The sequence below is a fragment of the Rhamphochromis sp. 'chilingali' genome, assembly GCF_963969265.1.
Source record: "Rhamphochromis sp. 'chilingali' genome assembly, chromosome: 11".
Classification (NCBI taxonomy): domain Eukaryota; kingdom Metazoa; phylum Chordata; class Actinopteri; order Cichliformes; family Cichlidae; genus Rhamphochromis; species Rhamphochromis sp. 'chilingali'.
The window spans coordinates 25,780,150-25,797,788 of record NC_137938.1 but is presented as its reverse complement, the minus strand read 5'-3'; the positions used below and the strand labels follow the sequence as shown (position 1 = coordinate 25,797,788).

Genomic DNA, 17,639 nt, shown 5'->3' with positions numbered 1-17,639 from the left:
TGTTGAGTTTCTATAATTCCTTCTTTTCAGTTCATTCAGCTCTATATTGCAATCTGTGCTGTGAGGGGATCGCATCACAGCCACTGCGGACCTGGATATCTCCCAACATGCTACAAGTTTCCGGATGTTGCACTTCTTAGTACAAAAAGGAGCTTTATTGACTAAAATAAATTTGAACAAAGAACGCACAAGACTAAACTGTCAGGAGAATCTTATAATCCAACAGGGGAATTAAAAGTAAAGTCCATTAACTCGACTGAAGCATGGAGAAGGAAAAAAAGAAGGAGGAGAGCTGGGAGAACAGGTGGGAAAATAAGGAAGCGCAACCAGACAATTTGAGAAATGCATGAGGTTTGAACAATGAGACACAGGAGGGAGAAATCAGTGATCAATAGGTGAGGACGGCCACACTGGAGAAAAATGAGAGGCTGGCTTTTAAAAGTGAACAGGAGACATTTATGTCTTAATGGATCCTCATTTATCCAGGTGAGGAAATCCCACAAAGTTGATTCTGTTGATCTGGACGTTGGAGTAGAGACTAAAGAAGTAACTTGGTTTGAGTGACAAAACATTTCGTCCAATGAAAGCTTTAAGTCCAGATGAATAGAATCAAATTCCTGGAGTGACACGACAGACGAAGAAACACTCAGGTCACCAGAAACACCCAAAACTCAACAAAAACCTGGGATCATGACACAATAATTACTCATAACATTAGATTAAAATAAGGTTTTAACCTCCTTTAGGTTTAATAAAAGCTGCATTTTCAGCTGTTCATTCAGTTCCTTTGCTGCAAAATACAAAAAAAGTTGGACGCCTTCAAATAAACGTCCCCCTGCTGACATCGGAGAGGTGCTGATCCAGATTTAGAGAGATTATTGGGGGATAAAGGCACTTCTTAACTTCCCCATGGATTTTATTCTTTCAAAGAAATACAAAGATTTAAGGTTAAAACTGAGTTGTTTGGGTTTTCATCAGGAAAAACACATGATCACCTAATGAAAAAAACAATATGCCAAAGATAAAAATGACTTTCAAAATAGTCTGCAGCAGAGATTTAAATGTGGATTTCAGGAACGAGCTTCAGGCTTTGACCCACAACATCCAATGTGCAACAAAATCATGTTCTGTAACCTAATTTACGGCTTTTATACTCTCTTTTGCTTTTTTAAACTAAAGTTTAGGAAGTGTTTGGGCTGTTGATTGCCCACCTCATTAAAAATCTAAGAAGGCCATTTAAGGGCAGCAACTCCTCACCATCACTTCCACAGCTTATCCTCGTCTTCCTCCTCCCCACAGACAAAATTGCCCGTAAGTGTGCTTAAGACCAGGCAGCTGCTGACATCATGGTTAAAGGTACCCGGGTGATCGAGAGCATTATGTGGGTGAATGGGCAGCAGCACGCAGACAAAGTGCTTCCATAATGACGGCTAAATGTTTAACCTGAGAAGCTTCTGCAGCACAGCGGCCGTGTGTGTGTGTTTGTTACATCCACTTAGCTAACAGAGACCAGGTCAAGGCAAAGATGGACTTTTCCTCTATAACTGTTAAATTCAATGAAGAAGATTCATTGTTTTAAAAGAAGAATGTGAGAGTGAATTTACCCCATGTATGAAATTTGTGTGAATGTACAGTTAGCTCCGTAAGGATTTGGACACCACCGCAGTGGATTTAGAATTAAACCATCTAGACATGATTGAAATGCAGCCATCCAATTATTTTTTACTTGGTCTGCCACAAAGTGTTAGGCCGTGTAAAAGCACAGTGGGGTCAGCGGATGCTGAGGCTGATAGTTCTCAGAGGTCACCGACTTTCTGCAGAGTCAATCGCTACAGAGCTCAAAACCTCAGGTGACTGTCAGATTAGCTCAAGAACAGTGTGGAGACAGCTTCATGGAATAGGTTTCCATGGCGAGCAGGTGCATCCAAGCCTCAGATCACCAAACGCAATGCAAAGTGTCACATGCAGTGGTGTAAAGCACGCTGCCACCCGACTCTAGAGGAGTGGAGACATGTTCTCTGGAGGGGTAAATCACCCTTGTCCATCTGGCAATCTGATGGATGGTTGCCAGGGGAACGGCACTGCATTGTTATAAGTGTAGGGTTTGGCGGAGGAGGGATCACGGTGTGGGGTTGTTTTTTAGGAGTTAGGCTCGGCTCATTAGTGTCAGTGAAGGAAACTCTTAATGCTTCAGTATACCAAGACATTTTGGACAATTTCATGTTCCCAACTTTATGGGAACAGCTTGGCCCCTTCCTGTTCCAAGCAAGGTTCATAAAGACATGGATGTGCAAATTTGGTGTGGAAGAACTTGACTGGCCTCCACAAAGTCCCGACGTCAGCCTGACAGATCACCTTCATGATGAATTAGAGCGCAGACTGCGAGCCAGAACTTCACGTCTCAGTGTCTGACATCACAAATGTGCTTCTGGAAGAATGCACCTAAACTTTGTGGAAAGCCTTTCCAGGAAAGCTGAAGCTCTTTTAGCTGTAAAGGTTGGGTCGACATCAAATTAAACAATATGGATTAGGAATGGGATGTCAGTCAAGTTCATATGCATGTGAGGGCAGACGAGTGAATACTTTTTGGTAATATCTCGGTCCCCTGACGGCCAAAGAACAGCGTCTTTACTGTTTTAGAAACACTTTGCATTTATTATAATTAACTGTAATCCTGAAATACAAAAATCCCTTCTTTATGACTGGTGGCTCACTATGGATGAGACAAAAAGTGACGGGTTAATCTCTTTGTTTACAAATAACCAGGTAATAAAACTCCACTGTGGGGATTATGTGGCGTTAATAAAAATGAACGAAGAAGAAGAAACATAAACAAACACTTTGAGTTTGATATTGGGTTTTAACCAGTTTTAATTAACCCTGATTACAGCTTAATTACAAGTTTGGGGAAAAAAATAACATAAAAACACGAAAGAAGTGGAAAAATTCAATGTTACATCATGGTATTAACTCTTGTCTCCATCTGAGTGTTAGGTAATTGCTTGGGGGGGTGAAAGACTGAAAGATAGACCTTTACATGGTAAAACAATACATGTCTTTTAAAATGATACAACATCCCCCCTCAAAAAAAAAAAAGATAAAAAATATACAAGCAAGAGAGAGAAAAAGTAACATTATAAAATTAAAATTACAAGACAAAAAAAAAGGATAAAACCCCCCCCAAATAATCCTCCACTGTCCCTCCCTCTCAAAACCCGATGTTATTTCTCTGTCAGCATCAAATATTAGACATTTTAGTTATATTACATCTGCAAAAACTAAAGACAGCAAAAGGGGGGGGGGGGGGGGGGGGGTGTTGGAGGCTAGAAGGTTTGAAAACAGGGAATGGAGTTTGGGGTCGATCAACATCATCCAAAGTGATGTACACAACATAAAAAGCAACAGCTAACAGAGCCATGGAATAATAACAATAATAATATTAATCATCATCATCATAATGCCAGCTGGAGAGGTAAATAACCCAATGAGAACAATCACAACATCAGAAAAATAAACCGAGAAACCTTTTCTCCTTCTTCTAAATAGAGAAATGCAATCTTTGTGCTGTTTGTCTGCAGACCTGAAACAGGATGAGGGAGAGTCTGCGTCTCACCCAGACTCCGATCAATCGCTTTGCCCCCGCTATATATCGCGACAGTCAGATCGCGCTGCCGTTAGCAGGAAGTCTGACGGCGCCTGAAGCAGAGCGAGGAAAAAAATGAACAGCGAGAAGCGCGAATGAAAGAGAGAGAGAGCAGAGAAGAAAGAGAGACGGATGTCTTTCTGTTGCTGAGATATGAGAAGTAGTAGAAGTAAGGCAGCTGTCAGTTCAGATACAGACACAGGGCCTGGCGGGTGTGTGTGTGAGTGTGTGTGCGGGCTGTGACATGCTCCCGTCCAGACCACGGGGGTCTGAGGAGGAAATTCGATCAGCCCGGCTACACAGACCGCCTGCAGGCCATCTATCTCACAGCTCACCGCTATAGATCCGTCTTGTTGCTGGCCAGGCAGGAGACAGACCCCCACCCCCCGATCGGACGCCTGGCTGGATGCTGAAACATGTCACAAATATATGTGTTTCATGTGTGTGTGTCTGTGAGAATATGCATAGTTTGAGGAGAGGGTGTCCAACTGATTAACCCCATCCCCGAGCTGCTGTGAACTTTGGAGCATTGCCCTAACTGATCTAAGAGAAGAGACGGGATTACTACTCCACGAATAACCCGCTCACACACCCTCACACACTCCCAGGCAGCCTGCAGAGGTGGCCCAGGGCCAGAGGGGGGCTGGGAGCTGAAACCAGGGAGAACCCTGCTGAGGCGAGCTGGACTGCAGACAGGAAAGAGCAGAACGCTGCGAGCTGAAAGGGCAAGCTACGAGAAACAAAGTGAACAGCAGAGTGAACCACACATCTGACTCATTAGCAGTCTGCTCGAGTCCTGATGGGTTTTTTTCTTTTTTCTCGCCGTTCGTGTTCTTGTGATAGACTGGCCTGCGCTGTTTTTCCTCTGGCTTGTTTATCTATGAAACAAATGTACAAGAAAAACAAACAAACAAAAAAAAAACCCTGACCCACGCCCCCTCTGCATCTTCAGTCTGCCCTCCATGATACCATGTCACAGAAAAAAAAAATCCTGAATCAATCACGTCATCAAAACGCTTTTTAAAAGTTTACTTTTGTTTAATAATTTCCTTTAGAATATATAAAGATATAATCTGTATGTATGTTTGTTAGAGTTCAGTTTGCACTTTTGTACATGCTATAAAAACAAGGCATAGAGAGGCAGAGTGTGTGTGTGTGTGTGTGTGTGTGTGAGCAGGTGTGTGTGTGTGTGTGTGTGTGAGAGATGCTCCCTGCTCTCTCGAGCTCTCACACTCGTAGCTAACAGGCCCGCCAGCCTCACACGCCATCAGGACCTAAGAGGGTGATGCGCTACAGAGAGCCGGAGGTTTGGTCCGAGGGAGAGGGAGCATGCTGAAGGCAGTGCTGTGCGAATGTGTGTGTTTGCTGGTTTAGTTTAACACTATCTATGATTGTTAGACGAGCTCTAGCTGGTGAACTAAGTTTCTGTGCTGCTGAGGGAAATAATTTTCAGTGTACAAGCCATGTTAGGTGAGGTAAGAAGGCTGGTTAACAGCTTGCTGGAACCCCTGCAAAAACCCTTCTTCCTCCTCCTCCTCTTCTGCAGTCTTCTTCATCATTTTCCCCTCCTCACATCTCCCTGGGCTGAACTTGTGTCTGTGAGCAGAGTTGTGATATTTCCACAGGTGGTCCACAAGAGAAAGAAGGGCAGGACAGCAGAGAGACAGAAGGTTATGTGAAAGTCAGAAGCTCTCAGAGAAGAGTCAAAAAAAGTTTGTGTGTGTGGCAGTGAACAGATTTTGGTGTCCGTAGTCACTGAGTCCCATTCACTGTTGGCCTTTCTTTTTTTTTGTTGCTTTTTTTTTTGTGTGTGTGTGTTTGTGTGCGTGAATCCAATAAACGTACAGCAATAGGCTTCCCTGAGTGGAGTGGGCCAGTTTTAAGAGTCAGTCAGACAACACCCAGCACCCCACCGCCCCCACCCCCTCCCACCTGTATCAGTTTTAGAGACTTTTTCCTTTTGATCCAACAAACATGTTCACAGAGTGATCACTCTGAGTAGCCCTCCCTCCTCCCCTCACACTCTTCCCCCCCATGGTTTTAGATACAGGCACTTAAAGTCCCGTCAGTTTGTAGGAAAAAGTGGCATGGGTGTGCACATCATCATCATCATCATCCTGGATCGTCATTGGGGAGTGTGCGTGTGTGCATATGTGTGTGTCCCCTGAGGAAGGTGCTGACTGGCTGCTGATCCTACTGATGGGGGGGGGGGGGGTTGTGCTACAGGGGCAGGGCATCTGTTAGGAGGTGAACTTGATGATTCCAGGTCAGTCATACCATCGCTGTGCCTGGTGTGGCGTCTGAGTGAGTCCCTCCTGCACACGGCTGCGTCCCAGAAGAGCCCTGATCCAGATAAATGGTCTGGCTTTAGGTCTGACACAAAAAGAGGCAAGAGTTGGGCAGTCCAGGGTGTCAAATAGTGGCCTTTTTTTCTCTGTCTCCCCACAATTAAAGCTGCTTGCATTGCAGAGATATGCGTGAAGTGTCGTTTGGTATTGGTGCCTAACCCTTTTCTGCAAGTACTCTTGGTGCCTAAACCTCAACCGCGAGTAAAAATGAAACACAGAGCAACCAAACGGGTCAGCACGCAGAGTATCTTGTACTTTCCCCCACCACCAGGCTCGCTTTCACCGGCAGAAAAAACCAAAAAAAACCAAACTCAAAGTCATTTCAAGACTGTGTACAAAGGTGATTTTCAAAGCAAGAGAGCAAACACGATTTAAGCGGTATTTCTATTCTCACTGCAGCAGTAAAGATGCGTCGCTGTTGTTGGAATAATGCTGACACGAATAAAAAAATTTGTTTTCTGCTTTTAGTTTTCAAACAAATGGTGTTCAAAGATATTTTTGAGGGTTGCAAATGTGAATGATTTGGTTTTTATTTTTCTTGTTTTTGGAGGGCAGTGCATCTTTTTCTGAGACGCAGGCTGTCTAAACCCGTTCAGTCACTACCAGGAACTCTGTATGCACTGTTTACACCAGGGGTAGAGAACTCCAGGCCTCTTGGGTCAGTGTCCTACAGGTTTTAGATATCACCCTGGGTCAACACACCTGAGTCAAATGATTAGTTCATTACCAGGCGGCTGGAGAACTTCAAGACATGTTGAGGAGGTAATTTAGCCATTTAAGTCAGCTGTGTTGGATCAAGGACACATCTAAAACCTGCAGGACACCGACCCTTGAGGCCTGGCGTTCCCCTACCCCTGGTTTACACTGTCTTGGTGTTATACAATGACTAAGAATAAACATAAACATTGCATCACGGACACCAAAAGAGACCTCACGCGCATCCGTCTGTGACACCAGCGGCTGACAAAATGGCCATATTTGGCACCCTGAGATGAGAAGGTGTCGGGCTGTCTTTGGGGCGTTACTTTCATGTGTATGTTGACGTGTGCTCTCGGGTCAGTGGAGGTTTCTTGATTCTAGTTTGTCAGTGTGAGGAGAGGGAATTACAGAGGAACCATTTACATACTCCTGCACCACCTCCTGCCCTGCTGGAGCAGTAGTGTTTGGACTGAGGCTCTCATCAGCAGTCTTTATTCTCCAGAGACAGCTGTGCAGTGGCGCGGTGCAGCTCGGCAGTCACCCTCCTGTGCAAGGCCAGGGGTGCTGCTAAAGAGCCTTCATACGCCAGCATAGGAGGACTGTCCCCGCCTCCGCTGCCCGTCCCATCCTCCTCCATCTCCATCTGTCCGTTACTTTGCCTCTCTCGCTCCCTCTCTTCCTCCGGTCGTACTTTTTTATCATCTGACTCCTCCTGCGAGGCCTCCATGCGCTGGTCCTCGCTCCAGCGCCTCTTGAAGCGCAGCTTGAGAGGAATGCACTTCGTCTGGGGAGCCCCCGCCACGGGTGGCTGAGATGGGGGTGTGCTGCTCTCCCCGGGCTCGGCGGGTTCGCTCTTGATGACGGGCAGCATGCGATGTACGCCGGAGTGCGTGTGCTGCGAGGTGAAGAAAGGCATCAGGCCGGGTGGAGGAGGAGCGGGGGCTTTGAACACATCTTCTTCTAAGTCCTCGTCGGTGTGGGGTTGTTGCTGGGCCCGGGCTGAGCCATTAGGAAGGTGGTGGTGGTCGGATGCTCTCGGGTGGCGAGGGGCGAAGAGCTCAAACTCTTCATCTCTTTCATCTGGGTCTTCATCGCTAATGTCAGTCACCTCCACCTCTTCCTCGGAGTCTATGTCAGAGATGGGCTCAACCTTCAAACAGAGGGACAAGGAAGTTGATCAAAAATGTAACTTAAAAAAGGATTGCTGTTGGTAATTAAATATATAAATCACAAATAAATACATAAATTTACTAATGCTTAAATCCCAACCTGACTTTAGTTGGGAGAGCTGACAGAGTATATAGAGTGACTCACTTTCATATTTATTGTTTTTTATATCCTTCATAGAGCTTGATTACATGCACGTTTAGTTTGTGAGCTGCAACTGGCCAGACTGACACAACTACAGTCATGCAGACTGACTGAGACTTCGCCCTGAACTGTAAAGCCAGCAGCAGCAATCCTGCTCTGGTGATCTGCGTACTCGAGGGACACTCTAACCAGAAGCTGCAGAAATAGGTATGCTGAGCTCACCAAGCAAAGCATAACAAGGACTACCATCTCCAGATACAAGACAGAGGAGTTTGAGTTCAGGAAGTTTCTCTCAGGTACTTAAAATCCTGAATTCCCTCAGGCTATTAGATGACTTTAACTCTGACGGGGTCATTTATATTCATTTTTCGATGACTGTTCATTTTTGGACACATCCTTGTAATCTATTTATTTTTCTTTCCTTTAACCTAGAGCTGGGCGATATGAGATTTTTTCATATCACGATATGTTTTTTTCATTTCAGGCGACAATGATATCTATCACGATATAAGCCAAATAACTATATTTGTAAGATTTAAATGTGCCGTTGCTCACAAGTAAAATGTGAAATAATCAGCAGCTTGTTTTTATTTAAATATTTATTTCCCATAATAAGTTCAACAGGGTAGATGTACTTAAGGAACATGAGACTTTTTCAGATAAATAAAGGCAAATATTGCAAACTACACAAAAGGCAGCCGCTAAAGCGTTTAAGTTTCAAAATAGAACAAACAAAACAGACTAAATTGTCAATTCCACTTAGAAACAAAATATTAATTCTAAAAATAAATCTTAGTTTGTTTTACAGAAGAACAGACAAAACTAACTTTTGTCAGTATCAAATAAACTGAGAACTAAAAGGAAATTCTCAATCTCTCCTTGTTGTATAGCTGAGCTTTTCAAACAGTTTTAACAGTTACTTTAGTCTGACAAAAGCCGAATGACGAATTAGCGCTTCCAGTCAGAGACTGAGGCTACGTCCACACGTACACGGGTGTTTTTGAAAACGGAGATTTTCCGTTTTCGTTTTAAAAAAATAATCCCGTCCACACATAAAGGCAGAAATGAAGGAAAACGCTGCTATGAACATGCCAAAGCAGCAGGTGGCGCTAGATTCCTAACCGTGCAGAAATGTTGGCCAATCAGAAGTCTAGAAGCCTCGGTGGGAAAAAGTAAACAAAGCTGGGGCATAGAAGCAGAACAGAGTCGTATGTGTGGACGGACAGTAACTGTGTGTATATGTAAGCATTTAAACACTGCAGAGTAGAATTAACAGTAACAGTATTGTAGAAATTCATTTCACCGAAACAATAACGTGGCGCAGTGTGACGCATGCACCAGTTTATTGTATTTCCAGACTTGCTTTCGTGCCGAGTAGCGTGCAATTTACAGTGCACGCTACTCTGTTTTTTGTCAGACTTGAAATAGCCGAAATACCTTCACACTACGGAACTTCTATGGCTCTTCCGTTCGACAATCTCTCCCGCATTGGAACCGTCATCTGTTTTCTCTTCGGTCACGCTCGGTTGATTTTTCTAGTCGGCACACTCATTTCCTCCATTACGCGCTGGCTCCATTACCCACTGCCTGCTTCCCAAACAAACACACGTGCGGCTTGGCACTTGTGCTGTACGTAACAAGTCACGCGGCTGCGGCTGTGATTGGTTCGGCTCTGCGCTACTTAGTTTGGATTGGCTGACCTTTTTTTAAAAAAAATTTTTATTTTAAGAGGACAAGAGCTGCGAGGTCTATCGCGATAGCTTAATTTCTCTATCGAGTAAAAGTTATATCGCGATACATATCGTTATCGTTCTATCGCCCAGCTCTACTTTAACGTCATTATTTATCATTCTGTTCCTTAAAAAGCAACTGTGATTAGTGTGTAAGGACTGTGAGTCGTGTGGGTAAGCTGCAAACGAAATGCTTGTGTTTGGGTTTAATAAAGTTATCTCAATCAGAAACAAAATACCAGCCCATGCTCTCTCTGAAACACACGTAGCCACAAACAAAGTCTAAATCACTGGGAACTGTGGGAATGTGAGCGATGTTTGGGTCTGGGTACCTTTATCTTGGGAAGTCCCGCGCTGTTTAGAGATTGTGTTGACGAGGAGGCGGAGATGAGCCCGGAGCCACTGGCAGAGCTCAAGTCACTGCCGAATGACAGCGAGGAGCCCAGGCCAGAGGTGGAGGACATGGACCCGGATCCTGAACCCGAGGACAGTGAGCTCTGCCTGGCTTTACTCTGGCTCTGCCCCTCCCTCTGCTTCCTGCCCAGTGGAGGCGGCTGCAGCTTGAACTTGAAGGGGGACATGTGCGGCGGCTCCTCACCAAGGTGAAGTGAATGATGCATGGGGTGGGAATGTGGGTGAGGGTGAGCAGAGTGAGGATGCGGGTGGTGGTGGGTCGGGTGACCCAGAGGTGGATGGTGGTGCCGGTCTCCTCCCCTCTCGCCTCCCCCCACAGTCGAGGCTCTCTCCGCCCTCTCGGCCGCTCCTCTCTCTGCAGTCAGACCGGCCTTGTCGGGCCGGTGGGGCTGGGGGATGACGATGTTGGGGTACTGGAGGAAAGCTCTGGGGCTGAGGCCATAGTTGTACACCGACTGGGTGTGGGCCTGCAGGTAGCGCTTCATGTCCTCTGGGTTAAAGGAGAAGTGAGAGCCTAACATGGGTGATAGGGTGGGCGAGGGAGTGTAGGGGAGGTGAGATGTGGGGGTCATGGAGAGTGCAGGAGACAAAGGTGGAGCTAGAAGGCTTGCTCCTCCTGGACCTGGCAGGGGGGAAGCAGGGAAGGGGGACAGGGGCTCTGGGTGGATGCGGTGTGCTGCCGGGCCACGGGAGCCTGGATGCCCTGCAGGGTTACCCGGCCCTCCGTACATGCGGAACAGGGCTTCATGAGAAGCCAAACGGGGGTGGATGATGCTCCGGTAGCCTCCTCCACCACCACCTGGCCCTCCTCCACTCACAACTCTCTCCCCCCTCTCCTCTCCTGCTCCCGTGTTACCCTCCTCGATCTCAGAATTGGCTGAAGTGCCGTCGCTGCAGTCGCTGACAGAGCCACGGGCCATTCGTCGGGCCACGGAGCTGAACATGCCACCGGGGCTGCGCAGGTCCTCGTTAGGGGAGAGGACTTCAGATGGGGTGGAAGGAGGGAAGCGGAAGTGGGTCCCTGCACCGGTGGGCACAGGAGGGGCACTCTGAGGAACGCTACTTCCTGTAGATGTAAAAGGCAAGAGAGAGAAGATAAGAAAAAGAGTAAAAAAGACGGGCAGAGTACAGAGAAATGAATTGCAGTGCTCTCTTGTATAATCCCATGTAGTCATGCCATCCTATTGTGGGATTAGGAGATATTTACACACGCACACACAGACGAGGCTTACCAGTGGAGCTCATATCAATGAAGGGGTAGTTGACCAAAACCAGTTTGTTGAAGTTAAACTTGTAGGTGAACCTTTTCCCTTTGGTCTTATGAAGGATCCTCTTGTTGTAGTAATATCTGTAAAACAGAAGGAGAAAACTAAAATCAAACACAGCATACAAAACATTTCATTCCAAAATAAGCTCCTCGTGTTTAAAACACTATTTTGTGCTTCTGATCTTTAAGGCCATGTCAGATGAGCTTGCACAGTCAAGCACACACTTTAATAAGCGAGTCTTTCATGCGCCCCCCCCCTCATCATGACAGATATTAGAGAGTGTTGCATGACATTTGCACAAAGCAGACACAGAAAGGAGGAGGAGGAGGATGGGATGGGAAGCAAAAAGGATGAGGATACACTGAGCTGAGGAACAGCACTGTGAAGTTGTGCGTCAGGATAAGAAAATAATTAAAAGATCAGCAGCCAGCGTAAGCAGCGCTGGGCTGTTCTGAATCTGCATTTAACAGGTGTGCATGCAGGGCAGCATTTGTGTTTAACCCTTTAAAGCCCGAACCATGACATAATTGCCAAAAATGTAAAGTTTTTAAAAATGGAGTATCTATTGCCTCTTATGACAAATTTGAAGAAAAGAGAAGAAAAAAGACTAGAACAAAAAGGAAGCAAACAAAACGTTCTTAGTCAAGAGAAAAGTAAGAGCACCAAGAAGAAGCATGTTTACACTGAGGGCAACTTGAACTCCTGACCTTACGCTCTAAAAAACAGATCTCCAGATGGATGGATTTTCTCCCCACCCCTAGTGAATAAAGTTACTTTTTGCGAGTTGTTATCACGTCTAAATAGAAGAAACAGCTTTCACCAAAATGCTTGGTGAGAGCTGGTGTGTCTGGACTTTTATTGTACTCGGAAACAATGTCAACATCTGTCCAGCTACGTTTCAGTTTCTGCCGCTGAGATAATCCTGCTGCTTCAACCGTCTTTGCTAGCAATCAAAAAAAAAAAGGTCAGGTATTATGAAAAAAGCATCTTTTAAGTTCAGATGCGGTCAGATGAGTGGTCTCTCTCTCACACACACACACACATACACATACACAACTCATTCTCATCTTTCATTTTTGCTGGTGGACCTGTCTCTTTATATAACAGCAAAGCAAAGCCACCAATAATTCAGCCCATCTTTATCTGTTTATGTAATGGCCATTCTCTCAGTTTTTTTCATGCTTTTTCTCTCTCCCATGGCTCCTGCCTACAGTGCAAGGCTCGATTTTTATTAACCTTTGTCCAGCTACAGCTCTTTATGTAACATCTCTCTGCTTTCTTCCTCGGATCCACACTCACTTTATGTAACCTCTAGATCCCTGGCTGACAACCCTCACACACCGAGGGAAACCGAGCGAAAGAAAGAGGAGGAGAAAGGAAAAAAAAACCCTGATGTGTTGATCCGTCAGGGTGGGAGGGGCGAAGAAAACAAGCCAGATCACCAAAACTACCACCTGTCCTTCTCACCACTATCCCTGGTGATTAAACACAGGGTTTAACCACACTGCCCTTTTCTCCTGTCTGCATGCCTACCTGCTTTTATAGTGCTAGACTAGCCGCTTTCTCTTCCTCCACCATGGCACATGATAAGTGATGAGTGCTGGCAAAGATAGGGGCTTCAGGGTATGTAGGTAATGTTGAGTTAATCAGAGCCCAGTGACTATCGTTACACTGAATGGTAGTTATCGAGACGGCGCTGTGTGCCGGTGTCTGTTGCCCTTCACCCCCTCTTATTATGCTTATTACTCAGACTTGTTGGACCGTTTTTTACTCTGGGAACAGACTATTGCTCTTTTTCACTTGTTCTCCCCTCCTCCTTCTCCCTTTATCCTACCGATACCCCCTGTCTCCCTCTTTCTCTCATCAATCCGCCTCCCCCCTCTTTATCCTGCCCTCTCCACTCATCCCCTGAGGCAGTGGGAGAGAGGAGAGAGAGAGAGAGGGAGAGGGAGAAAAGAGACAAGACAAGCCAGCACTGTTGAAAACATTGTTTACGCCAGGCACAAAGCAGCATGTAATTTCTGCTCTAGGGGAGACACTCACAAGGGCCGGGAAGGAGGGGGAAGGAGGGGGACGGACGGACAGAGACAGGCGGGCAGGAAGTGAAGCAGAATTAAAACCACAACAGGCTTGTGATTGAATTAGCTGATGATAGAAAAAGTCAATGCGATGTGCTGCGGCCCACATAGGGTCCAATATAAATACAGAGAAAACAAACAAAGTCGCATGCATCTAAAATACACTCAGCAGCAAGGACATAAAACCTCGAATGTGAATGACAAACGTTTATTGATAGTGAAGACGACAAATGAACGATAGGTGAGGGAGGCCACTGCGGTTTTGGGGAAGGACTGGTGGATCATGCTGATATCTATGAGAGGATGGCAACAAATAGAAACAAAAGGAAAGGACCAGGGTCGTATAAGTATGACAATAAGTGAAGTGTTTGGTTCCCCCTCCTAATGTCAGATAAACTATGTTCAGTATGGGGTGAGGGGAGGAAGACAGCACAAAAGACACAATGTGGAAAAGAGCCAGAGATTAATAATAACTAATGATTAAATGCAGAGTGGTGTATCAACACAGTGAAAAGAGATGAGTTAAGAAGAACATTCATCAGCATGGGAAGCCCCCAGCAGCCTCGGCTTATTGAAGCATATTTTTGACAGTTTATCAAAGAAGGCTATCTGCTGTATGTTCACCTAGGTATGTAAGAAACATCTAGGCAAAACTGTTACTGAACAGAGGTGGTGGCATGGGACACCAACGATCAGTCTCAAAATCTCTTCCCAGGCAATTCAACCCTGGCTCACAGTCACTGAGGTCACAATCATGTGACCTTAATGACTCACATGATGGCAGGGTGGGTCAATGACGCTCAGGACCACCTACAAAGTGACAACCTCATTAGAGTTTAAATACCTGGGACTCACCATCAGCTTTTATGACTGACAGTGCCTTTCAGATGAGAACGCCTTTAGTCTAGTTGGGTCATTTCATCATAAATAATCATGGGTCTTCTGCTCGACCGTCTCCAATTTGCCTAAAAATGTCATAGATTGGCTGTATAACCAACCAAATAACTCTAACTTTAACCAACTAAGTTTTGGTACCTAAACGTAACCATTGAGTGGATGTTAAAGTTAGAAATTAAGTGCACGAGTTCTGGGCTGTTAACTGTTGCAGGTCTGTTAAACGTGGCCGAGGCCGCAGGAGGAGCTGCGATCCAAGATTCATCATCTGCAGAAGTGATTACACCACCAGAGGGAGGAGGACTTCACAGTCATGAGTTTTTTGAGTCATTTAAGATGCTGAAATGTGAAATCTAAGGTTTTATTCTTCACTGTGTTTGTGCTACTAACAAAAAGGTATGACTTCATTCATTGTGCTACGATGTGACTTAGACCTAAATATAAAAAATGTCACAAACATTGTTACACCTGAGCTCACAAGCTGTGGTTTTGATGCAGCTCTATCAAATGTCACATTTATTTCTTTAAAATTATTTTTGGACTTCTTATTAATACATCCTGACTTAGAGAACATTTTTGTTTTGTCCACGTTCTTTATTATACTCATAATAAACTCGGCATAACAGTCAAATCCTCGAGAAGTTTGCCTCTACATAAGGATTCAAAAGGTGTTTTTCTTCCTGGAAATTATACTTTTACTACCATCTTTGCCTCCTACACATTTGAAATGGGGGATCGTTTGACTTTCCCTCTCAAGTCTCTGATGTTACAAGGGTACATAAAGCTGAAATGCAGGGTTGGAAATAGAACAACTTTCCATGTGCTCTGAATGAAGCTGCGTTTAGAGCACATGGTCACCCGGTCTTTCTCCAAGCCCACCCCCCTGCGCCGTCATACAGGCAGACAGTCTTTGAAGAGCATTTGAACTCACTTCAAAAGAGAAGAAAGAGATTCTTTGAGTGCCTGTGTTTAGCTGCCCACCGCACTTGCCTTACACGCACAAATGCATGCATGCACACACACATTTCTATTGTATCCTGTGCCATCTCATTCAGACATACTCAAACGCAGGGGTGGATGTGTGCCCCCACTCCAGCATGTATCATCCAGGAGATACAGCTTTATCCCATTCCCTGTTCTACCAAAAGAGTAGATTGAACAATCAGTGCGAGCATGGATTTAGGCAAAGCCTTCGGGGAAACAGAGGGGGAGGCTTTCAACTCACTTGTTACTGCGAGTGATTCTAGGCCAGGGATTATGGCTGCGATTACACAGACGTGCTGGGGTCCAAAACATTATGATCAAAGCATGGAAACACACACCGGAGTGCAGCAACTAAATACCAATGAACGGACAGAGAAATTTCAGAAACCCGTATTTGAAACCATGTTTTTACAAAGCAACCCTTTCCAGGTCCTTTTGGGGGGACCTGAGGTGTTCACAGGTCAGATGAGATGTATAATCTCTCTAAAGGGTCCTGGGTCTCTTCCCAGTTTGGTTTGCCTGGAAAACCTCCAGAAAGAAGCACCCAAATATCTAACCTATGGAGGAATCTCGTTGGGACCTCTTGTATTTAGGAGCTTATTCTTTTGGACATTCACAAAATCTCATGACCAGAGGTTAGGGGTGGAACTTTCTTTGTATCATTTATCCAAGCACTGATTTTCCTTAATGCTTAAATTCAGGTTTGCAGCAAGGCTGGAGCCTATTCCAGCTGTCACTGGGTAAGAAGCAGGCACACCCTGCCCAGGTCGCATCATAGACTGAGACAATCAGTCACACCTACAGTTAAGTTAGAATCACTAATTAGCCTAATAGTGCATTCCAGATGTAGTCGGAAGCCCCAGTTCGAGATTGGGTGTATATTGATACCACCACCATCTCCAAACTCAGAAGATATCTTATTTGTCTTACATAAAAACTCATTAACACGTGTATTGGATGAGTACAAATACCCACATGCATCGTATTGCAAATGCAAAAAGTTGAATTGCCTTAAAAGGTTAAGGCAGTAATCTGTGATTAAATATAAAGTATTGCACGTTTAGTTCAAACACTGAGGTTGGGCTAAAGACCTGTCCACTATTCCCACTTTTTCCATAAATTATTATTATGATATCTGTATAAAATCTTTTCCACTATCTCTCCATATGCACACACAAATGTCAGCACTAAAAATGAAATGAATCACCCGCTCACGTGCACGTGTGTCTGCACAGGCTGTGCCTTGCCATTGTTGGGCTGTAAATAGGAGCTGACTGTGACAGGAAGTTGGGATTACAATGCTCCCCATGCGTCCCATGTTTATTTTCTGCCTCTTTCGTCAGCGTTGGCTGTTACACGCAAACACACACACACATCCCAGCTAGATCTTCCTCTACACATATGCACACATACACACACACCAGCTGCTCACACTCAGGTGTGTACAAATTACAGAGATAAAAAGTCCTTTGTGTGGGAGCTACATTTGACAAGTGTTTACTGACTCAAAAAAAGGAAATTAAATGCGTTTGCGTTGGTTGGGTGGTGGTGCGATGAGCATATACATGGCAGAAGTCTGTATGCCAACTTCAACAATATAAAGGAATATCTAAATGAGTTGGCAAATCCATTTGGAATTATTGCCATTTCTGAAACATGGATCAATGCGGAGAAAGGAATGGACTTTGGACTGGAGGGATATGAAGTGAATTTTGTAAATAGAAGGAACAAGAGTGGAGGGGGAGTAGCTGTGTATGTGGATAAAAACCTAAACTACAAGGTGGTAGAAAGTATGACAACTGTAATTGATAATTTACTAGAATGTATAACAATTGAAATTTATAAGGAAAAAGAAAAAAATGTAATAATTAGCTGTATATATAGAACACCTGGCTCTAGTATTCAAGTATTTAATGACTTCATAGAGGAAATATTCTCTAAAACAAATCAAAAAGTTATGTTTATCTGTGGTGATTTTAATATTGACCTGTTGAATCCAAAAAAAGCATAAAATGACCGACGAATTCCTAAACACTATGTACAGTTTGAGTTTACATCCTAAAATAACCAGGCCTAGCAGAATTACACCACATTGTGCCACCTTACTTGACAATATTTTCACTAACAATATGGAAAACAACATTGTGAGCGGAATATTAATTAATGACATCAGTGATCACCTACCAGTTTTTGCAGTTTATGACACTAATTATAAGAAAAATCAGCATGAAGAACAACTGAGATACAGACGTGTAAGGACAGAAGAAACT

At 44.6% G+C, this 17,639-nt stretch overlaps 1 protein-coding gene across 1 annotated transcript in view; it reads right to left on the bottom strand.

Moving 5' to 3' along the window:
* Positions 1–2,840: 2,840 nt before the first annotated feature.
* erfl3 (Ets2 repressor factor like 3) overlaps positions 2,841–17,639 on the bottom strand; it is a 75,472-nt gene continuing 60,673 nt past the window's right edge. Inside the window, exons 3-5 of the mRNA XM_080895762.1 lie at positions 11,378–11,493; positions 10,064–11,211; positions 2,841–7,840 (exon numbers count right to left, since the gene is read on the bottom strand). Coding sequence (XP_080751888.1) covers positions 7,172–7,840; positions 10,064–11,211; positions 11,378–11,493 — 1,933 coding nt within the window. The 3' untranslated portion in view covers positions 2,841–7,171. The remainder of the gene's footprint in view (positions 7,841–10,063; positions 11,212–11,377; positions 11,494–17,639) is intronic.